Genomic DNA, 27,270 nt, shown 5'->3' with positions numbered 1-27,270 from the left:
ATGTGTATGTGTGGCGGGGGGGGGGGGGGGAGGGGTACTACATCTTGCTGGAAAATTATCCATGCTTCATATTATTCTATCTGTGGGGCAATGAACTGTTGCAAAACGTCTAAGTAAATGTCAGCGGTAATGGATTTTTCCGCGAATAAAAACGGTCCAAAAACCTTGTTATGCATGAGGCCTCACCAAACATTCACTTTTTCGCTGTCTCGCTGTAACTGTACAGCAGCATATGGAAACTCTGAACCCCATATACGGACATTATGCCTATTTACCAATCCCCTGACACGAAAGGTGGATTCATCGGTAAAGCATATGCGATTTAAGTAATCGTTAGCGCGATAAATCCTGTTGAGAATCTCAGTTGCAAATTCAGCACGTGTCAGCAAATCATTCGGTTGCAATCCCTGTACGATTTGTACTTTGTAAGTATGCAACCTAAGCCTTTCATGAAGAATCTTTATCACACTTGCTTGCGGTATTTGAAGTTCACGTGATGCTTGACCAGTTGATTTAGACGGACTCTGTTGAAACGATTGCCGAACACGATCAGCAGTTGCATCTCTCACACGAGGCCTGCCACTTCGAGGACGATCTTCAACGCCGCCTGTTTCTTTAAAATTTGCATGCCATCGCTTTATTGATTTAACGTCAGAAGGGCTGAGTCCATAAGAAGACCGAAATTAACGCTGAACACTGATGGGCGATTTCGTTTCGTGAAACCAGAGCACACATTTCGCTTTCTCCTGTTTCGACGCCATTTCGCGAGCAACTAACGTGACCTAACAGACCGCGTCGGTGTTGTGGAGCACTAGCGCCATTTATTGGTCAGAACAACTAGTAACACTAACCTATGTAACAGCATCAAATGTAAATTATTGTGTGAAACGGTTATTCTGTTATAAATTTTTATATTCAGGAAAAGACTTTGTGCTCACCCTGTACTTCTAACCCTTCGAGGAAATCCAATCTGGCCCCTTCTTTTGCCCAATGTAAATATTAATCGTATTCTTTATGGTACCTGGATCTTGCCTATTAGTTCTCACATGTTGTCCATAACCCGTTCGGTTCGACGGGCTGATGTCCACTTTATATCATGTCCTGAAAGTGTTGCCTGTGTGACTGATGTCACACGTACATTCCCGAATTCATTATATTTTTTGCCCTCTGCTGGTTTACCTAGAGTATGTCTTAGTCTATTCTTTAATAGACGCGACGTGCTGGCCACTGTGGCCGAGCGGTTCTAGGCGCTTCAGTCCGCAACCGCGCTGCTGCTACGGTCGCAGGTTCGAATGCTGCCTCGGGCATTAATGTGTGTGATGTCCTTAGGTTAGTTAGGTTTAAGTAGTTCTAAATCTAGTGGACTGATGACCTCAGATGTTAAGTCCCATAGTGCTTAGAGCCATTTGAATCATTTGAAGACCCAACTTCCTGTATGAAATTTTGCATCTCTTTGGCAGTGCAGGAACCAATTTGTTGGTGACGTCCCTGAAATGGTGTACTGTAACATACTTAGTCTCTTTACTAAGCACAGGTTTATCTTGTTGAAGCTTACAATGCAGATTATTTTCAATTTCAGCCCTGTAACCATTGGCAGCAGTTACCTGCTTGAGCACTCTGAGTTTGGTCCGTATCTCCCTCTCATCCAATTTAAGTTAGCATACGTGTGTCAGCATTTCGTTAAAGAATGCCATCTTATGGTTTTGAAACCAGCCTTCACGCCTTGCAAGTTGATTGCATAGGACGATGCTCAGCATGGTGCTGTTTAACGTTTGTTTAATGCATTACTGTGGGATTGTTACTAAGTTTATACCAATAATGTAATTTATATAGATGCAAACTGTTTTATTTTAACTTTAAGCAGTATGTGGTTAACACATAATAATGAACAGCGTAGTTTAGGTTTTAGCATTACACCCTGGGTGCATGGTAGTATGCTCGGTATTGTACGCTTCTTCAAATTAAAGGGTTGTATGCAGGAGGGCGCGCTATGTCGTCACAACCCAGCTTTTTGTGCTGTTAATATTTGTCCGTTTGGTTGAGAAAGTCAATTGCAACAGACACATAGGCTAAGAATAATGAGTGTACTTGTTGCCCGCTGCGTATTTTGCTGTACAGAAGCTATTCGTGGCTTTTGGCAGCATATTGTATGAATATTTATGGTTTATAGGAAGGTATGTCTATAAGCATATGAATACTTGTGATACATATTGGTCGTACACATTGTCGTAAGACATGTACTTTGTAATTTTTAGATGTGTGGTTTGGGAATGGGCGTGTCAGCCCCAAATCGCTAACATCTGATGCAGAATTTGGTATAACTAGAACGGAAGAAATAAAACATTATCTAATTTCTTCAGAAATATTGCCTAACATTAGAATGTCAATGTTAAGACATTTCTGGTTTTCAGAAATGCTTTTCCTTCTATTGGCAGTCTGCATTATATATCTATTTCACTTCAGCAAATCTGATGCCCTCAGTATCGCTTGGTGTAATGCAACGATATTCCATTCCCCTTCATTTACTATCGTGGGTGTTTATCTATCGCCGGCCGCGGTGGTCTAGCGGTTCTAGGCGCTCAGTCCGGAGCCGCGCGACTGCTACGGTCGCAGGTTCGAATCCTGCCTCGGGCATGGATGTGTGTGATGTCCTTAGGTTAGTTAGGTTTAAGTAGTTCTAAGTTCTAAGGGACTTATGACCTCAGCAGTTGAGTCCCATAGTGCTCAGAGCCATTTGAACCATTTTGTTTATCTATCCATTCCGAACAACTGATCTTCCAAATCCACTGATGTGTCTGGCAAAACTGCAAAGTCTTCGGCAAATATCAATGTTTTAGGATCTTCTCCGTGGACTATATTTCCGTTTCCTTCACAGCTTACTCAATGTGTAGTTTCATTAACATGGGGCTACAAGCCTATCTCAATCCGTTCTCAGTTAATGCTTTCCTTTCATGTCATTCGACTCTTATAACTACAGTCTCAGTTCTGCAAAAGTTGTAAATAACTTGCGCTGGGTGAATTTAATACCTGTTACTTTCAGAATTGCAAAGAGTATACTCCATTCGCTAAATCTATAAATGCTATAAACCTAAGTTAGTTTTTCTTTAACCTTCCTCCTAAGATAAGTAGTGGATCACTTTTGCCTCGTGTGTACCCTATATTTCTCTGGTTCCCAAATAGAACTTTTTCCATGATGAATAAATCCGCTCCAGTGGTATTTGACATATTTCTTATTTCTATAAACTCGTGCACACGATCCGGGTTCGGTGATGAAAACCTCTTCTTCAGGTGCTATATAAAACAAGGAAATCTAAGAGACATTCTAAATAAAATTAATTAACATGAAAAGAGTCCATACAAATATGAATATCAATTCATATTTTGATTGATTACGAGGGAGTCGCAAGAGTCAAGTAAAAAATCCAACAAACTTCTCAAGTGGCGTGTATGGTCCCTCGCTGGTGAGGCATGAAAAAGTCCTTTGGGTTAGCTAGCACTTCATCGGGCAAATGGGGCATAACCGAAAAAAGCATGGATGTGACAGGAAATAAACAAACACTGCCTGTCGAATGTAACCTATGAACCAACAGCGAACGACTAGACATGTGACATTGACTTCAGAAATTAAGATGCAGGTATAAAAGCTGTAGAATCCCAATCTGTGAACCTCAACACTAGCTTGCCATACAAGCATGCAGCCCGCCGCACGTCACAGCGAGAGCGGTCGACTGTCGCGCGAACCAGCAATGACGTTCAAATGGCTCTGAGCACTATGGGGGTTAACTTCTGAGGTCATCAGTCCCCTAGAACTTAGAACTACTTAAACCTAACTAACCTAAGGACAGCACAGACATCCATGCCCGAGGCAGGATTCGAACCTGCGACCGTAGCGGTTGCGCTGTTCCAGACTGAAGCGCCTAGAACCGCTCGGCCACTGCGGCCGGTAGCAATGAGGTGACTGTGCGTACATATACGTCAGAGAGTGGCTACCAGGGAAACTAAAACCTAGGGTGGGAGAGGCCACAGAAGAAGTCATAGCTAACAATACGGCGGCAACCTCACGTTTTATCTCAAACCTCAACCGCTACTAACAGCTCTAAAACCATCTTACTTTACATCTTACGGTTTTTATGCCTTCATTTCAATTTCTCAAGCCCATGCCACATATCTGGTCGTTCGCACTTGGTTCATTATATTAGACTGACAGTGTGTGCTTATTTGCTGTTATATTTACGGTTTTTTCAGTTACACCGTGTTTACCCAATGTAAACCTTTTCATGCTTCACCCGCACGGGATCTCGCAAGCTACTTGATACATTTTCTGGATTTTTTTTTCATGATTGGTGCGACTTTTTCCCACAAAATCACGCTATCATATGATATTCACGTTTGTATGAGCCCTTTCGATGTTAATTAATTTTATGGAGAATCCCCCGTAGTTTTCCTTTTTTTTGCAGGGCCTAAAGATGGGATTTACATCCAGAATCCCCGGTCGAGTGTACTCATTTCTCAAATACAGCTGGACCGGATTTATAAGAAAAAAGTCTTAGCAACAGTTGTGGATAACTGGCAAAGAGTGTATTACTGGAACATGCCTCCCTCCATGTCGACTCATATCAGTTTTTCCTTTCTACTTTAAATCATTCGTGTCAATACTTTTCAACCATGACTTGTAATAGTCGTAGTGTGGTGATATTGACACCTGTCAGCACTTACGTTTTTTATACAGATGTTATTAAATTCTTCTTGAAATATGAAGGTATTTAAGTTGTCTCTTAGATCTTGCACATCATGAAGAATAGTTAAGTCATGGCTGTCTCTCCAAAAGATTTCAACTTAGCCCTTTCAGAGTTTTGCCAGATTTTTCTTTCGCCCTCATACGGCGCAGCTAATGTGCATATACTTCCTCTGTTCTTTCTGTGATATCATCAAGTTAAATTCCCTTCTACAGCCCTTGCAAAGAGTTATTGTGGTATTATCTTCTAGTTTTAGGATGGATTTTAAAACGTAAGGCTTGTAAGTAATGTGTAGGTATGACACTATGACCTGACGATAACAGCTGATGTTCTGTTGAGTAAGCTCTCGATCGGAATGGACATTTACATCATAAAAAGTGCACATTTATTTTATAAGTTATTGCTTACTCTGATACGGGTATAGATGTGATGTCAGAATGATGATGATGTTTTAGTTTACTTCCTTTAATAAGGTTCTGACGAAAAGAAAGTGTCCTTCGTGTGTTGAGGGGCACGTACAAGTCAAATGGATGGAGAAGTTTCCGCGATGAAAGCGAATCCGTCATATAGACGTAGGTTATCCACTACCGCATGCACAAAGAGTAAACCAAAATTCGCTAACATTACGGATTTTATGAATTAGTGCCAGAAGGAACAACTGATTGATATTCTTTACGGAAATTTGAAAAAATCCTTTCTGTTGATGGTACATAACGGTCGTATAAATATTCATGTCACATCAATTTTTATATAACATCTCGTTTCAGATGGTGCTCTTTGTTCTTCGGCTTTCCAACGTCCATGTTTCACGTCCATATCATTTCCTTCTTCAGGTGATAGTTTGCAGAACTTCTTTCTCTGATGAATGTGTCTCTCTCTGTATTTTTTTCCGAACGACAGTGTGTTACAAGAGCAACGACCAAGGTGCTCCTACACTCATAGTGCTTTTATGGATGTGACTGTTACCTTTCATGTGAGAACAGGAGAAATAGTGGTTAGTAAAACCATACCATCACAAATCACGTAGGGGATTGTTCACAAAGTGGTATTCCTGCACAGGACAAAGTTAGTATATAAACATCTGTGCCTAACGATTCAATAGTGTTCAGTGCCCTTTACGACAGTGGGACAGAATGTAACCGTGTACCTCAATTTTAGAAACCACCCCTCCGAACTATATTGTACCGGTCAAAACTTCGATTACTATGAATAAGCCAAAGAAGGGGAGGAAACGTGTCTAGGCAGCACGAATAATATCTATTTATTTGCTGGACAAAAGCACTTGTAAAATAAAAGATTACGCATTTCCCTTGAGAAGGAGCGAGAGTTCGTAGAAAATTAAAATTATATCACGCCATTACGGCTTATTACGAAGACACAGAAAAATATTTATAGTCATTCGTAGATTGATTCTCGTACATTAAAAACTTTATTCAGAACAATGATAGTGGATGTTATTAACTCCTGCACTGGTAAAACTCACGTAAGGTGCTGGTTAATTGGTTACGGCTTTATTTTCGCTGCAGTTCTTTCAGTAGGCGGAGATATTTTGCTTACTGCTTCTTGGTCACTGCCAGGAAGTGATGAAAGGCGTTGTTTTTACTTTATGTTCTTGCAAGTCAGCTAGTACATCGTCTTTCCGTTTGGTTGTTTCATGCTGACAGCGGCTATCTTATCTCTGAGCTACCTTATCTCTGACTCTCTGAACTTGTGCAACTATATAAGCGGATGAGAATCGCTTTGCGTACAGTTTTACAGTGTATTTCTTGCATTAGACAACACGTAAGTGCATCTGCATATCAACATATTTTTTTTAATTGTAATGAATACAACTCATCGTCATCGCTTTCTTCAGTGCATATGAACAGAAGAGGCATATGTAAAATTTTTGCCAAATTTCAGGAACAAATATGTCTGAGCATATTCAAAATATCTGCCATGTGATCATTATCTTAGTGTTCATCAATATGCGGTAGAGATACGTTAATACGAGAAACTGAACTAGGAAGTCGAATAATTTTGTATGAGCGCTATTCGGAAAGTCAGGTCCGATCGGTCGTGTAATTGAGACCACTTAGGCAACGGTACCAACTTTCCGATATCCTCATCATAGAAGGCAGTCGCCTGTGATTTTTGCCAGTTCTCTACAGCTCTTTGTCTCTGCCAAATTTTTCCTTCGTAGCTAGCGGTTCTTGCGAGCAGAGATGAATATGAGAGGAAGATAAGCCCATCCCATCGAAAACACTGCAGGATCTTCATTACCCCCGCCTAGTGCGGCCGAGACCTGTCATGAAGAAGGAAATGCATGATAGTTACGTTATGTGGATTGCATGACATGTGACGAAATCTGTCGCCAGCCCATCATACTTGGCGTGTGATATTATTTTTCTAGGTACCTTTACGTGCTCACCGTTCTCCCAGAACTGAAAAGTGACGCGATCGACGGACATAATAGAGACACTGCCCATCAAATCTGCGCAAAGCTTCATCGGATTTTCAATGTGGTCTCGATTTCGCTCCCAATTGGATCTTACTTTCCGAGCAGCCCTCGTATATTAGTTGGCCATGTAGGATAACCCACGTCCATAATGGAGGTAACTAACATACAGTAATGTTACGAGCCTTGACCCGTAGGTAATCATTTCGAGACCTGGAGTTTGGCGACCTGAAATGAGAGACAGAGCACAGTTAGTAACCACCAACTACATCCCACCATATTTTATTTAATTAAATTTTAACACCCCCCCCCCATCCATCCCCACCCCCCAGCTCCAATGTCATTTGCGTACTGGTATGTAAAACTGTTAATAATTATCTGTCAAATGCGGTGGCCTCTTGGCTTTACGGTACAGGAATATGGTATGCCCAAGCACTTTCTCCCTCCTTCAGTTCCAATATCATCCGTATTAGTGCGAACAATACAGTGCACAAACACTCATCAGTGCTTCATAAACCAGTGTACGCGATATAATTCACAACAGATCGAGGAAGGGCAGCAGCAAACCACCCGCATAGGACACCGCTTAGCACCACGTTGCGGCGTTTCTGTATTTCACAACTGCAGTTCCGGAATTTCAAATTATTCAATGGAGAGCTGAAAATAGGCATACGATTATGTACATTCTGCTCATATTCTTGCTGTGGCTAATTCATAAAGGCACTGTGAAAACAAATAATATTTCGGGTTAAGTTTACGAATCGCGCAGGAAAGAATACCTACATCACTAAAGAAATGTCTCAACGTTATTCACGAAAGACATACTTACTTTACGAGTCAGGGTAAGAGTAATCTGTGTTGACAAGCAACAATCGATTAAATGATCGGAACGATGCACAAAATGGCTCTGAGCACTATGGGACTCAACTGCTGAGGTCATAAGTCCCCTAGAACTCAGAACTACTTAAACCTAACTAACCTAAGGACAAGACACACATCCATGCCCGAGGCAGGATTCGAACCTGCGACCGTAGCGGTCGCGCGGTTCCAGACTGTAGCGCCAGAACCGCTCGGCCACCGGCGGCCGGCTGGAACGATGCACAGACTGATAGGAAAGGAAGTTATGAATTCGAAAATGACAGTAGTCTAATTACACATGACATTAGCGACTTTGGTCTGTCAGAAGCGATGTATTCTCTAGAGCTCTTATTTTCATAAGTATATAATGGGTTGACGTGTGCAGGATGTATGAGAACTTTAGCAAAAAGCAGAAGTACTGAAATGATTATGTTTAAATCAGTTTATTGGTTTCTAAAAGAAATAAAGCACAGGGAAGAAGAATGAAGTCACTGTAGATTCCTGAAACACTAGTTCGTTCGCATGAAAATATTATTTCAGCTCTTCGTTCAAAATGGCTCTGAGCACTATGGGACTCAACTGCTGAGGTCATTAGTCCCCTAGAACTTAGAACTAGTTAAACCTAACTAACCTAAGGACATCACAAACATCCATGCCCGAGGCAGGATTCGAACCTGCAACCGTAGCGGTCTTGCGGTTCCAGACTGTAGCGCCTTTAACCGCACGGCCACTTCGGCCGGGCTCTTCGTCTAACTGCTACGGTACTCCTCTTAAACTATTTACACATTGTCGTTATCGAATTGTTGATAATTTGCTTCACGAACTGTTGATAACCTTTTAATAACGATTAGCTGGGTCGAAGTATGAAGCGAGACTAGACAGTGAGAGTCATTTAACGGGACAGAATTTAGAACAGAGAACGTATATAGAAGTGTGAAGAAGAACACCCATCGAGTTTCTGTTGATGGAATCACCCAGGCACTCGCCTGAAATGTTTCTTAGGGAAACCACGGGAAGCTTGATACAGGGTGGGTCCTGAAAACAAGCCTCTTATCTAAACCAATACCTTACTCTGTTATAAACGAGAAGCTGAAAATTAAGGTAAAAATCAAAAGTTTGATACAGCGAGAGTATCAGAAATGTTTACATCACATGTTTAAGATTCTCTTCTGAGTTGGTTACTGCCCCATGACGGTCTGCTTACTTTAATCTACAAAAGACATTACGATTCTCTTACTGCTCAACCGTTTAGATAATTTATTGTACGTCCACGTACGACGTTGTCACATTAGACGAATCTTTTGTTATTGGAAATGTTTTCGTTATCCATGTTCACATATTTCTCTCTGCAGTTGGTTTGCGTGGAGATAACTTGTTAAGTAATCGAACTTTGTTGATTCGTTCTCTTATGTCATGATGCCGTCGCGTTATCCGTGTCCAAGAACGGCTGATACGGACTTATCATTTATTCGAGGTATCTTAGACTTGGCGTTCAAATTATTATGATTCTTGAATAGTCTCAGCATTTAAAAATATTTTGCTTAATTGCACTTACATGTATTAACAATGGAACGTAACAGGTATAACTAAGATAACAAAGGAATGGATGCCCAAATATTTTAATGGGCAAAGTTTGTAAGTAAACCGAAATTCACTCTTGCAATGTTGTAGGACTTGGAAAGCCAAGAATTTTTTCATGGTAATCGGTGAAGTTCTTTTATACAACATTCTTAAAAATCTGCCAGGACGTTTCATTCTTGAAATAATTTACTTGTCTTCTTACTATGTTTAGTAAATGAGAAAGTCGTTAACCATTTCGGTCTCGTTTTAGAGTCGTGAACAGTTTCGTATGTATATCCGCTTCCAGTACACAGATCATGAGACGAACGAATATTTTAAGTAGAGTATAATTAAATTCGATCTCCAGAATACTGAGCCAAAACCAGTACTCGAAGTAAAAAAGGAGATTTTCTGTTGTAATATGAGAGAAAGTTAAGTCCAGGATTTCACTAGATCGAAGTTATTTACGAGGGCTATTCCGAAAGTAAGGTCCGATAGGTCGCGAAATGGAAACCACGGTAAAAATCAAAAATGTTTTATTTGCAACAGTTAGATACACCTTGCAGCTACTTATCTCCATAGTCGCCGACCCGACTTAGACGTGTATCGTAGCGTTGTACCAACTTTCCCATACCCTCGCTATAGAAGGCAGCCGCCAGTGCTCTCCGCCAATTCTCTACGCTGGCCTACGGCTCGTTGTCTTGTGCCGAAATGTTGTCTTCATAACCAGCGGTTCATGTGACCTGAGCTGAAACTCAGAGGGAGACAATTACGGGCTGTATTGTGGGTAATCTCACATTTCCATTTGAAAACGATGCAGGAGCATCTTCATTGCCCCTGCAGAATGCGGCAGAGAATTGTCTTGAAGACGAAACAGCACGACAGTTATGTAATGTTAGCTGCATAGCTTCAGGGGAAATTTCTCACCAGGCCCCCGTACTTGGCGGCAGACACTATTTTCTAGACATCTTTACGCACTCACTGCGAGCTCAGAAATGAGAAGAGCGACGTGATGCTAACTGGGGTTATACTAGAGACACTACCCAACACATCTGTGCAAAGCTTTATCGGATTTTCATAGTCGTTTCCATTTCGTGACCGATCGGACCTTACTTTCGGAATAGCCCTCGTAGTTTTCACAACTGCAATGACGGCTTTGTAGTGTGATAAGCTGCAATCTGTAGATACCGGATAAAAATATATAACGCCATTCTTTGACAATATTTTGTTACACTTCCGCGTTACCAGCTGGGAGGCTAGAGTTACTAAATAGAAACGAAAGAATGAATGTCTATACAAAATCATCCACTTAGCACACTATCTCGCTGTTGTAGTCATGCGGGAAAAATATTGCACCAACTATGACAGTGTGAATACTCCTTTGTAACAGTTTTTCACTTTAACTACTCGGTGGACAGATGTCTTACTGCTCTTCTTTCTGAAAATAAAGATATACCCCGTCCCACGCGTGCGCAATGGGGTCCGATTCACAATAGATTTTGTACGTCATCAGCAAAACCCTCACATACTGATTTTTTAAAACTAAATGCTGTAAGTCAATTATTACGAAAGAGCAGACAGTCTGAAATGCGATTAGTGAAAGCAAAGAGCTGTTTGCCTACATTTTATTTTAACATTCCAGTTCTTAAATGCTCAGTGCTCTTTCCTCCTCCTGGAAATCTGACAATTAAACTCTATTGCATGTCCATAATCTAACAGATACATTTAACTCTCATTCCAGAATTCAACAGCACATTTCCTTTCTCCTTCAAAAAAGCAAGAAAATTAAAAACAATAATTAACTAATACATCACCTTATCGAACAATGTGTCATTTTTATTTCTGCATCGATGCCGCTCATTTAAAAAAAAAAAAAACTCGCTGGCGCTGTTTAGATTTTCTCACTCGATCGCCGGTGTCACGCTGGTCGACAGTTCATGTTCTCTCCATCGAGTCCTCCTTAATCCCAACAGATGCCAATACTTTCGTCTGTCACAGATTCACAGATGGTCTCTCTTTCTCCCCCCCCCCCCCCTCTCTCTCTCTCCATCGTTCGCGCCATGAAAGATTAGCACATCCTCGAAACAAACCTAATTTACAACATTTTAGTTAAAGTATGTTTTAGTTATGTGGTGCATTTCATGGTGTACTAGAAAACGCTGCCTGTTAACGAGATTCGTTTGAAAGTATACACGTGAATCGCCTAAAAGTAGCACCGTAGATATTGAGGAAATGAAAAGAACTAATGATGCGCGGTTTTCACAGAATAGGTTCGTAGTCAGGGTCTCTTGATGTTAGCCAATAAACAAATTGTAATAATACCAGAAATTGTAATTTTTGTGCAAACGTCATTTACTAGAGTTTGAATTTTGAAAAGCTTCCACACCGACACTTGTTTGTGCCATCCAACATGCGTCGCTGCTAGGGACGATGTTATGTTTACTTCTATGTAATTGTGTGTTCCTTGTGTACATTGTAAGTTACTAGTTAGTGTGTGACTGTCCAAATAGTAGGTCGTGAGCAGACGATGGAATTTACCAATGCAGAGAAAGCCAAATGCTCACGGTGTATGGAGAGTGTAGAAAGAATGTAGCTCTTTCTTGTGCGGCATGATATCACAATAGACATCAACTATCTCGATAATTATTTATCAACCGCTCCAAACAGTAACTTGAAAGTGATAGTGTAACACCTATACAACGTAACAAAAGGCAAAAATTAACGTGACGGTAGAAGAGGCGGAAATTAATGTTCTTACAACTGTTGTAGCTGATCCGCATGTTAGTTCACGCGCAGTCGCTCGAGGAAGTGGCATGAGTCAGGCAAGTGTCGTACGCATTTTCCATCGACATAAGAGTCCATCACTATCACATCTCTCTCCATCAAGAGCTGCACGGAAACGATTATAACAGTCGTATTAGCTTTTGTACATGGTCATTAATGCAGGATACTAAAGATGTATCATGTATCTTATTTAGTGCTGATCACTATCACATCTTTCCCCATCAAGAGCTGCATGTAAACGATTATAACAGTCGTATTAACTTGTACATGGTCATTAATGCAGGATACTACAGATGTATCATGTATCTTATTTAGTGCTGAGCCGCGAGGGAATAGCCGAACGGTCAGGGGCGCTGCAGTCACGGACTGTGCGGCTGGTCCCGGCGGAGGTTCGAGTCCTCCCTCGGGCATGGGTGTGTGTGTTTGTCCTTAGGATAATTTAGGTTAAGTTGTGTGTAAGCTTATGGACTGATGGCCTTAGCAGTTAAGTCCCATAAGATTTCACACACATTTGAAAATTTTTTTTAATAATACAAGAATTAATAGTTAGTTACACGGATACATCTACGTCTAACTGCCTTCATCTGGCAACGCCATTCATGGGTCACCCGTTAAATGAAGTCTCGTCGTCATTCAAGCAAGGAGGCACACCACCCAGGTCGGCCGTAGTGGCCGAGAGGTTCTAGGCGCTTTAGTCTGGAACCGCGCGACCGCTACGGTCGCAGGTTCGAGTCCTGCATCGGGCACGGATGTGTGTGATGTCCTTAGGTTAGTTAGGTTTAAGTAGTTTTAAGTTCTAGGGGACATGACCTCAGACGTTAAGTCTCATAGTGCTCAGAGCCATTTGAACCATTTGCTCACTGCCTATCGTTCTGTTGATATCAAAGCACCAACCTGCACCTCTGATCCGGGGCCGGCGCGACTATCCGAGTCCAGGAAGCAGCGCGTTAGCGCTCTCGTCTACCCTAGAATCAATGTACCACAACTGTCTGCGTCGAGTGTAAATCGTGAAATAGTGCGGACGTGTTTCAAATGTCTGCGAGGCGTGTAACTGAGGCGGAACGTGGGGACCAGCCCGGTATTCACCTAGCAGGGTGTGGAAAACCGCCTAAAAACGACACCCAGGCTGACTGGCACAGCGGCCCTCGTTGTTAATCCGCTGGGCGGATTCGATCCGGGGCCGGCGCGCCTTTTCCATTTTTTTTTTACCTCTGCTATCCGAAATATTGTATTTGAAGCATTTAACCGTTAATTATGATTTTCAGCATATTTCCAAATATCCTCCTGTAGTCACAATGTTGGCTCATTTTAAAGTGTTCAATTTCTATGTAAGAATAATAGTCGAGGAAAGTAGCATGCCTATTCTGCATAATAAACGATGCTGTGTGACCCATGATCCACGTTGCAGCGTTGTTTTTTACTCGTGAATATCTCAGTTTTTGTGGCTGAATGATCTCTTAAAGGTCTACACCACAGGGCGTCGCATGGTCTATCACCGACAATCGTTGACGAAGAAATGTAGTAATTTCTTCTGCATGTCCGCACGTGAACCTATGAATAAGCGTATCGACTCTTCCGCATGTGTCACTGTTGGGCGTTGGATGAAGGCCTATTTTATGTAGCTTTTCATTCGTTGCTACTTTATCGTTGACTGTTAGATACCAGTCGGCTATGACGCGTGACGGTAACACGTCGCTGTGCACATTCCGCCATACTATACTCCAATGTCTATGTCGATGTTTTTCTTCGAGACGATTCCTGTGGTTTGTTGTCATAAGAAGGCCATAAAGCTTCCTGTTCGTCAGGCATCCGTTATCGACGATGTAGTACAGTCGCACATGTCGATAAGAAAGTGGAATGCCGGCGATATTAACGGGTGGGCCAAGGCTATGAGGCTTCCACCGCTGAATGACGTTTGGGATGATACTGGTCCTCCGGGTACGAAACTCCTTCCTGATGCGATTTAGGAGCAGGGTGACACATTTTTTGTGTACTTTAATGAGGTTAAGGCCACCTTTGAACGAAGGTAAGGTTAAGGTATCGAATTGAACTTTGAAAATGTGCCCCCTAAAAAGAAACCAACATAACGCTTGTTGTATACTCTTAGCTAGATGGTCGGTGATTGGAAGAATTTGCGCCAAATAATTCATCTTGCTCGTAATGGCGATCTCGATGGTCTTAACTTTCTGTAGTATGTTCAAGTCACGGTCGGAGTGCAGTATCAAAGCAGCACGTAATTTATTAAGCATGTGTGACCAGTTCTTCGTCAGGAATTTGTCTGGTTTGGCCTCAAAGGTAACACCGAGGGTTGTGTGATAATCCTTGACCTTGCACCAGGTAACATGAGATATGTCTCCGATACCGCCACCGATCTGCAAAGCTGTGGTTTTAGTTCTATTTAGTATTGCTCCTGAAAGAAATGTGAATGTTTGTAAAAGAGTTTCCGCTGACAGAAGTTGTTGCGATGATGACACAGCTACGCAGATATCGTCAGCATACGCAATGCATGGGATAGTGACAGACTCGATGCTAATCCCGATCCCGCTATGCGCTAAGTTGTTCAGTAGCGGCTCTACTGCAATGGCGTACAAAATCATTGACAGAGGACATCCTTGGCGGATGGATTGCTCAATGGAAACTTCTTTTGTAAAATCGCCATTAATGAGAATCCGTGAAGAGGTGTTTGTAGTACGTTTGCGAATTAATTCTATGAGATGATGTCCAAATCCTAGTTTCTTCATTCTTTTAAAGAGGAAGTCATGACGTACACGGTCATAAGCCTTCTCAAAATCTAGAAAGATCAGAGCGCCCTGTCCTTTGGTTTCAGCATATGAACAGATGATGTCCCTCAAATCGCAGGCAGCTGAGATTGCACTTCGGCCTTGCACTGCACTGTACTGGTAACTGCCTAAAACCTTGTACATAACGGTTTGCATCCTTAGCTTAATCGATCTGGTGATGATTTTGAAATGGGCATTCAGGAGTGTGATGGGTGGCATGTTTTCGACCTTCCTGCTGTTCCCTTTTTCCGGTAATGGCAGGATGATACCTTCCGTAAATGCCTTGGGTATTACTTCCAGTCCGCAGCTCGTGGTCGTGCGGTAGCGTTCTCGCTTCCCACGCCCGGGTTCCCGGGTTCGATTCCCGGCGGGGTCAGGGATTTTCTCTACCTCGTGATGACTGGGTGTTGTGTGCTGTCCTTAGGTTAGTTAGGTTTAAGTAGTTCTAAGTTCTAGGGGACTGATGACCATAGATGTTAAGTCCCATAGGGCTCAGAGCCATTTTTTTATTACTTCCAGGTACCAGAGTTCATTCGCTATCTTGAGGAGTGTCGGACCGAGGAGGTTTCAGTAACGCTGGTAAAACTCAGCGCTGAGACCGTTGGGTCCCGGTGACTTCCATTTCTCTGCACTGTGGACCGCCAGTCGGATTTCGTCCTCTGTGAAGAGAGATTCCAGATTTACATTAACCTGTTGTGACAATCTCAAGGTCCTAAGAAAATCGTCGCACGAGTGGTCATCAACGGATTGCTTCTTGTAAAGTTGACTATAATAGTCGTAGACGTGCGAGATGATGTCACGTTGCTTCGTGATGGCATTCTCAGCGTCATCAACGACGGCTTCAATCAACATGGCTTTACACCGTTTCGTCGTTCTCGGGATGTGGTACAGAGAGGCCCGTTCTTCGCCGGCAACGACCTTGGGGTGGGCTCGCACGATGATGCCTTGCATTCGTTGGCGTGGTATCGCCGTGATTTTCGCTTTATATCGTTTGATCTTTACGTCGATATTGCGAGAAGGATTGTTAGTGCGACTGTACAGTTCTCTCAAACAGCGATAATGAAACTAAATAGTCTCTTTCTGCCAAAAGTTTTTTTTGTCGGGCGTAGCTCATGAGGGTGAGGCGTAATTTAGGCTTAGCACACTGAATCCACCACTGGAGAACGCTATCGTAACGACGTCGCTGCCGCTAGAGCTGTTGCCACGTTATGTTCACCTCCTCTTCAAGTTGGCCATCCTGCAGAAGGCTGACATTCAATTTCCAGTAGCCTTTCCCGCGGTATATTTGCTGGCGTTGTAGGTTAAGGTAACACTGATATGCACAATGGTCGGAGATGTTGACAGGAGCTATGTCACAGTTCACAGTGTGTCGCTGGAGGGCAACGGACACATAGATCCTATCCAGCCGACTGGCAGAATGACTGGTTACGAAGGTGAACGCTACCCGTTCACCGTGCAGTTGTTGCCATGTATCGTGAAGACGCATGCCATGAATTAAATGTTCAAGTTCGATACATCTGTTCGTGTTAGAAGAAGAATGGGAACCTCGTTTTTATAAAATTTTGAACGATCTCTCTTATGAGTGCTACCTGAGGGGGCGTACACGTTAACAATCTGCACACCATTCACTCGAAGAGAAATGCCACGACCACTAGGCAGCCGCTGCACATCCGTAAATGGTATTCCGTCGCGCAGAAGTATGACAGTGCCTACAGCATCCTGGAGATTGATGTTATCAATGAGAACGTAACCGGGCACTTCTAAGACTGTGACTACCTCCTGTAGGAGTGCAATGTCAACGCTGGTACCGTACAAGAAATCAGTTAGCGAACGGAGTTTCACCGCACTTTGAATTCTATTGACGTTAAGTGTGGTAACGTTGTAGGTTTGGCTATCGCACATGATGGTTCAGAGGACAATGATCTCTGATTGTTGGATTGTCCTTCTCGACGGCTTTGAACCAAACTCGTTGGGAACGTCTGGAGTACAAAACGAAATGTCAAAACCAATAACGGGTCAGGGAGCGGAAACGTCGCAGCGCGATGGACATGCGCGAGAGCAGCTACTGCTGCATCTCCTCGTCCTGCTGCCACCACGGCTCATTGCTGTCGGGGTGCTTCGCGGTGCGCGCGCCGCCCTGCCCGCCAACGCCGGCTGAGTCTGTGATCGTGGTCGCATCAGCCTGGCCACCACGCGAGGCTGCGACTGACGTCATCGAGTTCCTGCGGGAGCGCTGCTGCAGCTGCTCGCTACTCTGTTCCCTCTTCCTCTTAGCCGTTACGGTGCTCTGTTCCCTCTCAGCGCTCAGTAGTGCCTTCAGGTGTTTGGTTTGTTCACGAATGCGTTCTTGCCTCGCGGTGTCCTCGCAGCGCACGGAACAAGAAGATTGAGGTTCAGTCTCGCTGCCAGTTTCTGACATGTGTACGGGTCTCAAATCATCCGACTTTTCCTCTTTGCTACTATTCCCTTTGCTTCTCCTTCGGCGGCCTTTCTTCGTTTCTGCTGCAGTCTCTACCGGCAGGGGTGGTTCAGGCAAACTGATCTGCACCCGCTCCTGTATCTCACACGGCTTAGTTTCAGAGGTGGCTGGCGCATCGTTCCTATCCAGCGGTAACTGCCCCGGTGAGGATGACGGTGCCGAATCGAGGTCCGTCCTACCGCGAATGTCTTTGGCACTGGATTCCACCTGAACTGGCATCTCCGCCTCGCTAACACGTTCCGGCTGCCGGGGTGGTGGTACAGTCCCCGCGACTACCTCACTCAATAGCGGAACAAGCTTTTCACTACCGTCTGCAGGACGTTCCCATGGAAGTTGAAATGGACGTCGACGTGTACAGTTCATCCGTAGATGTTCTGTTGAATGGCAGATCGAATAGGTAGGGGGTTGTCCAATGTAAGTTACCTGTGCACGACAGCCGCCAATGGCAACATACGTAGGTATATTGCTTTTTTAAATCTACACGTACACTTCGCACCCCGCTGTTAACTTGGTAGCGATATGCACTCGACCATTTTTCATTTGAAACTGACAAAACAGTGCCGTATAGTGAGAGAGAATGTGCAATCAGGTCATTAGGGCACTCCGGTGGCACATTAAATACCCTGACGGTTCTCACTCCGTATCCCGAAGGCACGATTTGGACATACTAATACTGCCATCATTATGACGAAATGGTCTCACACCAGCATTCTCCTCAACGAATTTCTCGTAAGAGTCACTCTAAATAAATTTGATAAATAATGAATACTGCACAAAGTCCAACTGGAACGTGTCGACTATATCTTCAGGGAATTTCAGATCCTCTAAGATCCACTCATGAATTTCAAAAGCCGTCGGTCGCAAGGCAGCGCGATCGAAAACACACTGAACGCTGTTCGCTCTGTTAATTGTCGACATTTTACTTACAACAGTTATACAGAAGCAAACGTTAACAGCGCTCGCACACGCTGCTCAGCTCTCCACCTCAGCACTACTCGCGACGCAAACACCGGCCCGCGCTACCGCCCGTCACCGCGCGATGTGCACTGGCCGAGTGCCTGAACACGACTGCTCTCGGCTACCCTGGCGGGTCTAACGCAGGAATAAAATAGAGGGTGTCAAAAATACATGAGGAGGTCTGTAGTTATAAGTGTCGACTGGCGCGAAAGGCTGGAAGTAATAGAGTAGGAAGTGAGATAGTGTTGTAGCCTATCCTGAATCTAGGCACAGTTCAATCTATACTTTGAGCAAATAGTAACTAAAACATAAAAGAATTTTCGAAGGAAACTGAAGTCCATGGAGATGACATAAAAAATATATAGTTCGCCTGTGACATTTGTAATTCTCTCAGAGACGGCAAAGCATTTGGACGATACATTCAACGGTATATGCAAGACACTACCTGTGTGCATGGAAAAAGAGACTGGAAGTTAAATATCTACTGAAGGAACGCCATGCTAATGGAAAGTAGACGAATTAAAATCAGATGGCACGGAGGGAATTATACTACGATGTATACTTGTAAAGTGAGACTTGGGGCCGGCCGAATTAGCCGAGCGGTTCTAGGCGCTACAGTCTGGAATCGTGCGGCCGCTACGGTCTCAGGTTCGAATCCTGCCTTGGGCATGGGTGTGTGTGAGGTTAGTTAGGTTTAAGTAATTCTAAGTTCTATGGGAATGATGACCTCAGCAGTTAAGCCCCATAGTGCTCAGAGCCATTTGAACCATTTTGATACAGTAATCCGGTTCAAGTGGGCATAGGTTGCGGTAGTTGTAATTGCATGTACATGACTACTCTGAGATTGACGCTTAAGTACGACTTTCGAACTGTTTCGAAGTCTCTCTTAGCGAGCTATACAGAAGTAGCACAGGAACAAAATGAAGGATGTCAAAGATACTTGAAAAAGCTTGTAGTAATAAGAGTCCATTGACGTGAAAGGCTGGAAGTACTAGATTAGGAAGTGAGATAGGGTTGTAGCCTACCCTGAATGTAGGCACAGTTCAAATGGCTCTGAACACTACGGGACTTAACATCTGAGGTCATCAGTCCCCTAGAACTTAGAACTACTTAAACCTAACTAACCTAAGGACATCACACACATCCATGCCCGAAGCAGTATTCGAACCTGCGAGCGTAGCAGTAGCGCGGTTCCCGACTGAAGCGCCTAGAACCGTTCGGCCACCCCGGCCGCCTGTAGGCACAGTTCAATCTATACATTGAGCAAGAAATAAGGTGGGCTTCAACAAAATATTTTCGCTTTCGGAGGAGGAAATTGGAGATTGAAATTTCATGAAAAGATCTCGACACATTAAAAAACGTCTTTGTTTTCATAACTCCCACCCCAACTCGCGTATCATATCCCCTATTTAACGATAGTACAAAACGAGCTGCCCTTTTTTGAACTTTTCCGATGTCCTCTGCCAATCATATCTGGTTAGGATCCCATAAAGCATCACATACTCTAACAGAGTACACTCAAGCGTAGTGTATTTTCCATGTGTTCTGCGAATCCACTGCCTTTGGCTCGCTTTCCGCAAACATTATCTAAGCCATCCTTGCAGTTTAAATTTTTCGTATTGAGGAGGATCATCCCATATTTCACGTCTATAATAAGAGCTTAACTGTAAACGTTCTGGAAGAGTTCTAGAGTTTCAAATAGATTTAGCCGAGACCGCTCCTAAGGAGTAAGTTAGGCTCAAGCACAAAAATCTCGTGAAAAACGTTGTACAATGTTTTTAGTAGTCGGTTTCGAAGGTAGCTTACTGGATATTCTGCTCCTATTTCATGGCCCTGCCACGGCCCCTTAATCTGCTTTTTGTATCTCTTTTATTGCAGTAACGTCAGATAGCCAATTACCGTAAAAACGTATTTTCGTTTTTTAAACTTTTCAAACGTTTTAAAATGTTTAACTTATTTTAATCTCAAGAATGTTTTGCCTTTTAATTTCACTGGTTCACAACCTGTCATTTTTTTATGTTTGGACTTTTCTGCTATTAAATGAAAATTTGCTTTTTTAATGTATTTCGGTCTCTGGATCATCTTTTTACTTATATTAGCATTAGTTTGTTATGCTTCCCATTCACGGTGTTTACAATGCATACGGCCCGGCAGCGCTACTGCTCAGTCCGCAGCAGCCGCAAGGTTCACACAGGCGCGCTTATCAGCGTTCGATAAGTGGTGGTCTCCTACGTAAGCGTTTTCTTGTGGTTCATCATATCAGGATGACTGCTTTGCGTTCTCTGCAGCGCAGGGGTCAAACTTAATTTAACATTGGCCTATAGCGTGGCTTTTACCTGGTGTCCTATGGTGGCTTTATTTTTATAGATTGCATGCATGCCCATGGCAATTTTAAGGCAAAAAGCAGTTTCCCAGACTGCTTTTGAAAGTTGGGGTTCTTTGTACCCAAAATTTGATGTTATTTGACGGTCCACCTAAGGTAGATGTTTGCCTACTAGTTAGTTGGGCATGGACATGATGTCCTACAACGGTAGGTAGGATATTGTTTTAATATTTCCATCTGATTGTTCAGTTTCTAATGTTAAATCCTTCATTATTTAAAATTTTTTAATTGTTTAAAGGAGTAGGCTGCAACTGTGGTCTTACTTCAGATTTAAGATACACCTGATTATGGGGCTAAAACCCCGAAACCGTTGTAGTGGATCTGGCGTGACAGACTTCGGTCAATAAAAGTATATTACGACTGTGAAGGTTTTGCTTGCCGTGAACGTGTCGCAGAACAGTCGCAGATGTCCGGAAAACAAAAATTAATCTTGTTCGTAATTGTTATCCTTTAACTGAACTTTCGATTTGTGGAATTTATTGTTTTGCCGAAATCTGACGTATTCCTTTTAGGACTCATGTGAATGATTTCGCACTTTTTATTATTTACAGTCAGTTGCAACTTTCTGAAGCACATCGTCTGCGTCAGGACGAAATGATTTGTCAAAACTGCTGCTGTGGTGGTGTGGATAATTTTGTCCCGAAACAAGTTGTGACAATAGTTACACGATTGCCAACTGGGCTGAAAATCTTCAATATTGCTTGAATAACAGTTGTATGGTGAGTTCACATCAGATATTCGCGACAGATTTTGATGGGTCGATAATTACGTAATGCTGTCGCAGATAACTGATGTAAAGTCATCACACAACTGTTATTCAAGCAATATGGAAGATATTCAGCCCAGTTGTCAATCGTGTAATTGTTGCCAAAATATCTTTCAGGAAACGATTATCGCATTCTCAAGCACTAAAAATTTTATTTACCCCCTTAGGCCTCGTCAGAAAAACGAGCTGACAATGTGATAATGCTGTTTCGAAACATGTTGTGGCAATAATGACACGATTGACAACTGGGCTGAATATCCTCAATATTACTGTCGCAGATGTCGTCAACGTCTGCGCTGGTAGTGCCACTGTTCCCTTCGTAGCGTAAACGGTGCGACGAGTATCTCTTCCGCTTTTCTGCATCGAGAGCTCGGTTCCACGCACCGTAAAGAGTCAGTCGCAGTCACGGATGAATATGTTCTCACACTTTCTTATTTCTACAGCCTCTTTTATAACAGAATTCCAATATGTAGGAGCCGGGGACAAAAATTTTATTTCGTCAAACGGTGTTTGTGAGGCTGTATTGCATATTTCCCCAGAAATATGTATAAGATCTATTTTACAACTTCCTAAGAAGATACAGAAAATGCTGATTCCTGTTAAGGACAGCGTCGCCCTCAGGATCCTTGGGATTTAAAACACTTCTTGCAAATGCTGAAGAAATTACATGGTCAGTCCATCCGCAACGTTTCCGACCGCTGTGAAGAATATCAAAGGTATAATAAAAATCTAGAACTGGAGAAATCCGCAGTTGCTGGACAACACAAATAAACACAAAATACTGCTTGACGAAACTAATGTTTTGTCCTAGGCTCCTAAACACTGAGATTATGTGGTTAAAGAGAATACAGAAATAAGAATGTGTGAGAAGATCTTCAAACGTGACAGTGGGTATAATTCTAGCTTTAGAGAATGCTACGCTATGACGGCAACGACAGCATTAGGTAATTACCGACCAATCAGAAGCCGTCTATGAGATTTAAAGGGTGGTCCATTCATAGTGACCGGGCCAAATATCTCAAATAAGCATCAAACGAAAGAAACTACAAAGACGGAAAATCGTCTGGCTTGAAGGGGAAAACCAGATGGCTCTATGGTTGGCCCGCTATATAGCGCTGCCATAGGTCAAACGGATATCAACTGCGTTTTTTTAAATAGGAATCCCCATTTTTTATTACATATTCGTGTAGTACGTAAAGAAATATGAACGTTTTAGTTGGACCACTTTTTCCGCTTTGTGATAGATGACGCTGTAATCGTCACAAACGTATAAGTACGTGGTATCACGTAACATTCCGCCAGTGCGGACGGTATTTGCTTCGTGATACATTACCCGTGTTAAAATGGACCGTTTATCAATTGCGGGAAAGGTCGATGTCGTGTTGATGTATGGCTATTGTGATCAAAATGACCAACGGGCATGTGCTATGTATGCTGCTCGGTATCCTCGACATTATCCAAGTGTCCGGACCGTTCGCCGGATAGTTACGTTATTTAAGGAAACAAGAAGTGTTCAGCCACATGTGAAACGTCAACCACATTCCGCAACAAATGATTATGCCCAAGTACGTATTTTAGCTGCTGTCGCGGCTAATCCGCACATTAGTAGCGGACAAATTGCGCGAGAATCGGGAATCTCAAAAACGTCGGTGTTGAGAATGCTACATCAACATCGATTGCCGCCGTACCATATTTCTATGCACCAGGAATTGCATGGCGACGACTTTGAACGTCGTGTACAGTTCTTCCACTGGGCACAAGAGAAATTGCGGGACAATGACAGATTACCTGCACGTGCTCTATTTAGCGACGAAGCGTCATTCACCAACAGCGGTAACGTAAACCGGCATAATATGCACTATTAGATAACAGAAAATCCACTATGCCTGCGACAAGTGTAATATCAGCGACCTTGGCGGGTTAATGTATGGTGCGGCATTATGGGAGGAAGGATAATTGGCCCGCATTTTAGCGATGTCAATCTAAATGGTGGAATGTATGCTGATTTCCTACGTAATGTTCTACCGAGGTTACTTCAAGATGTTTTACTGCATGGCAGAGTGGCGATGTACTTCCAACATGATGGATGTCCGGCACATAGCTCGCGTGCGGTTGAAGCGGTATTGAATAGCATATTTCATGAGAGGTGGATTGGTCGTCGATACACCATTCCACGGCCCGCACGTTCACCGGATCTGACGTCCTCGGATTTCTTTCTGTGGGGAAAGTTGAAGGATATTTGCTATCGTGATCCACCGACAACGCCTGACAACATGCGTCAGCGCATTGCCAATGCATGTGCGAACATTACGGAAGGCGAACTACTCGCTGTTGAGAGGAATGTCGTTACACGTATTGCCAAATGCATTGAGGTTGACGGACATCATTTTGAGCATTTATTGCATTAATGTGGTATTTACAGATAATCACGCTGTAACAGCATGCGTTCTCAGAAATGTTAAGTTCGCAAAGGTACATGTATCACATTGGAACAACGGAAATAAAATGTTCAAACGTACCTACGTTTGTATTTTAATTTAAAAAACCAATTTTAAAAACCTACCTGTTACTAACTGTTCGTCTAAAATTGTGAGCCATATGTTTGTGACTATTACAGCGCCATCTATCACATAGCGGAAAAAGTGATCCAACTAAAACGTTCATGTTTCTTTACGTACTACACGAAATGTAATAAAAAATGGGGGTTCCTATTTTAAAAAACGCAGTTGGTATCCGTTTGACCTATGGCAGCGCCATCTAGCGGGCCAAACATAGCGCCATATGGTTCCCCCCTTCAAGCTAGACAAGTTTCGTTCTTTGTAGATTTTTCGTTTGACGCTTATTTCGTGAGATATTTGGCGCAGTCACGATCAATGGACCACCCTGTATACCTGATAAGTCAAAACACTGTGACCACTGCCGCGAGGCTGGATACCGCCTGGTGGCGTTGCGGTCACGTGACGCGCTATGAAAAATGTGTAAGGGCAGCAGAGACGGGTGGAGACCGCCCAGAGATGATATGGGCTGAAATGGGGAACTCACTGAGATAAGGACTTTGTCAAAGAACATATTGTTAGTGCGCAAAGCCTCTGAACCGGTATCTCAAAAACGACGAAGGTGTTCCAATGTTCACGTGCTACTGTCAAGAGAAGAAAAAAGAGGTAGAAGGATAGTGAAACTACCGATAGGCGCTAAACGGTTGGATGTCCACGACTATTCACAGAACGTGGGGTTCTGAGTCTTTTCCGCTCTGTGAAGTAGGGCAGATGTTAATCTGCGGCATCTCTGCCGAAAGAGCAGAATACTGGTGCACGCACAATAGTTTCGGAGCACCTCGTTCATCGTACAGTGTCAAGCCTGGACCTTCGCAGCAGATCATCTCTATGTGTTCAAATGTTGATGCAACGACATAATCAGTTACATTTCAATGGGCACGGGACCATCGGGATTGGATCGTCGATCAATCGAAACGTGAATCACGTTTTCGCTGCACCAGGTCGCTGGTCGTCTCCACAAACGCCGTCATAGACATGAACGGTGGCTCGAAACATGCAGTGCGGCATGATCGTAAGCTGATGGGAACAATATTATGCTATAGAAGACATTCTCCTTCGGTTGCGTGGGACCTGTGGTAGTAATCGAAGACACACAACAATTGCGTACCACCTGCATCCCTTCATACTTGAAGTCTCCCCCGACGGCGATGTCATCATTCAGCGGTATAATTGTCCATGCCTCGGAGTCAGAATCGTGCTACAGTGGTTTGAGAAGCACTATAGTGAACTCACGTTGATGCTTGGCCATCAATTTCACCCGATGTAAAGCCTGCGGAAACCATCTGTGTCGCTATCCGATGCCATACCGAGTAAGCAAATCACCGGCCTGTTTTTTACGCGAATTACATGCCTGTGAGTAGACATCTAGTGCCACATAACTCCACAAACCTACCAAAAAACCGTAGGATCCGTGATACGCAGAATCAGTGATGTTTTTTGTTACAAGCTATTGAGCAGGTGGTTATAACGTCTTGGCTCATGAGTGTAAGACCGCCACAGCGGCAGTTTTCACAGTCAGTTGCTCCTGACGAAAACGATGGAGACAAATGTCGAAAGCTTGCGGTTTTGTCCTGAACTGACGCGGCAAGAAGTCCGAAAATGTTTGATAGAACCTGCCGTCGCGAAAGACTTTCTTCTCGTACTTTACTCCCATTGTTAGTCTTTGTGAATAATCAATACCGTGCGTAAGCAGTGTAACTTTGCATGATTTCGTTTCGTTTTGTAGGATATTCCAGCGAGACACCATGCCGACCATAACGGTCTATGGGAACGACCTGAGCCCACCAGCGCGAGCGGCCAGGATGGTAGCCGAGGCGGTGGGACTGGACGTGGATCTCAAGAGGACCTACCCCTTGAGAGGAGAGTGCAAGAAACCCGAATACATCAAGGTAATTCATTCGGTGGAGAGCAAAGGTACCTTAAAGCCACAACCGCCCACCGCAGTGGCTGTTGTCAGACAAAGCCACTGACCAATGGTAGCTGCTCTCGGTCACCGGAAAGTCTCAAACCCACAAAATTAAACATCAATATTCTTAATGTCGGTTTGCTGCAGAATTCCTGAATATAATCGTAGTCCGAATACGAGAGACCTTTGTAAATAGTGCACAGGTTGGTATTACTGTAGACTGTTTGATGCAACAACGATGAAAATTACATCAGATGTAGTTGGGAACTTGAGGAAGAAGCAAGTGTTATTGTTATTTCGCTGTGTAACATAAATTTGGCGAGATGTAGAAATGGACCACTCCAGGGACTGTTGAAGACTAGAGGTCGTACATCAGAATCGAAACCTTGTGGGGTAAAACCCCGACAGAAATTCACATTGCGTTAAGTGAAGTTTGTGGTGAGTTTAAAGTGGGCTGTAGAACAGCTCCACGTTAGGTTAATCATATTCGTGGTGATCGTATGAACATAGAGCTTAATCCAAGACCAGGAAGGCCAGAAACGTCGACAGGTGAACGAAGCGTGAGACTTGTTGCAGATGCTCTTGGAAAAGATCGCAGTGAAACTTGTGAGGAACTCTCTGAAGCCATGGGCATTGCCTCAACATTAGTGTTTCGTTGTCTGACAAACGATTTGAAGAAACAAATTCCTGCGAGCTAGAGCTCAGACTGTTTGACTGCTGATGAGAAGCAGAAACGCCTGGACATTGCAACCTCGCTCTAACAACGAGTCGACTGCGAAGGTCAAGCAGTCTTATATCGAATTGTCGCTATTGATGAAGTGTGGATTGGAGACTGAACCGGAGTTGAAATCAAAATCTAATGAGTTGAGAGCGTCAGGTTTTCCATGTCCAAAAAAATTTCAACCTCTCAATCAAAGGTCAATCAAATGATGATTTTTACTTATTATCACTAGAGAATCATCTTGAAAGATAGAGCTCTATGGGGAACAAGTGTCACAGCAGTGTATTATCGTAACTTCATGGAAAACCCAACCTCAGTTGCTCGAGGTTTGGCCACTCATTCTCCACG

At 43.3% G+C, this 27,270-nt stretch overlaps 1 protein-coding gene across 3 annotated transcripts in view; it reads left to right on the top strand.

Moving 5' to 3' along the window:
- The first annotated feature begins 6,491 nt into the window (after positions 1 to 6,491).
- LOC126237235 (glutathione S-transferase 1-like) overlaps positions 6,492 to 27,270 on the top strand; it is a 57,824-nt gene continuing 37,045 nt past the window's right edge. The window contains exons 1-2 of one of the 3 annotated variants that reach the window (XM_049947133.1): positions 6,492 to 6,518; positions 26,022 to 26,184. In XM_049947133.1, coding sequence (XP_049803090.1) covers positions 26,041 to 26,184 — 144 coding nt within the window. In that variant the 5' untranslated portion in view covers positions 6,492 to 6,518; positions 26,022 to 26,040. Of the gene's footprint in view, positions 6,519 to 15,855; positions 16,080 to 26,021; positions 26,185 to 27,270 lie in introns of those variants that run through there. The other 2 variants (XM_049947132.1, XM_049947131.1) reach the window with 2 other exon arrangements.

The sequence above is a fragment of the Schistocerca nitens genome, chromosome 2, assembly GCF_023898315.1.
Source record: "Schistocerca nitens isolate TAMUIC-IGC-003100 chromosome 2, iqSchNite1.1, whole genome shotgun sequence".
Classification (NCBI taxonomy): Eukaryota; Metazoa; Arthropoda; class Insecta; order Orthoptera; family Acrididae; genus Schistocerca; species Schistocerca nitens.
This window is presented reverse-complemented; position numbering and strand designations above follow the sequence as displayed.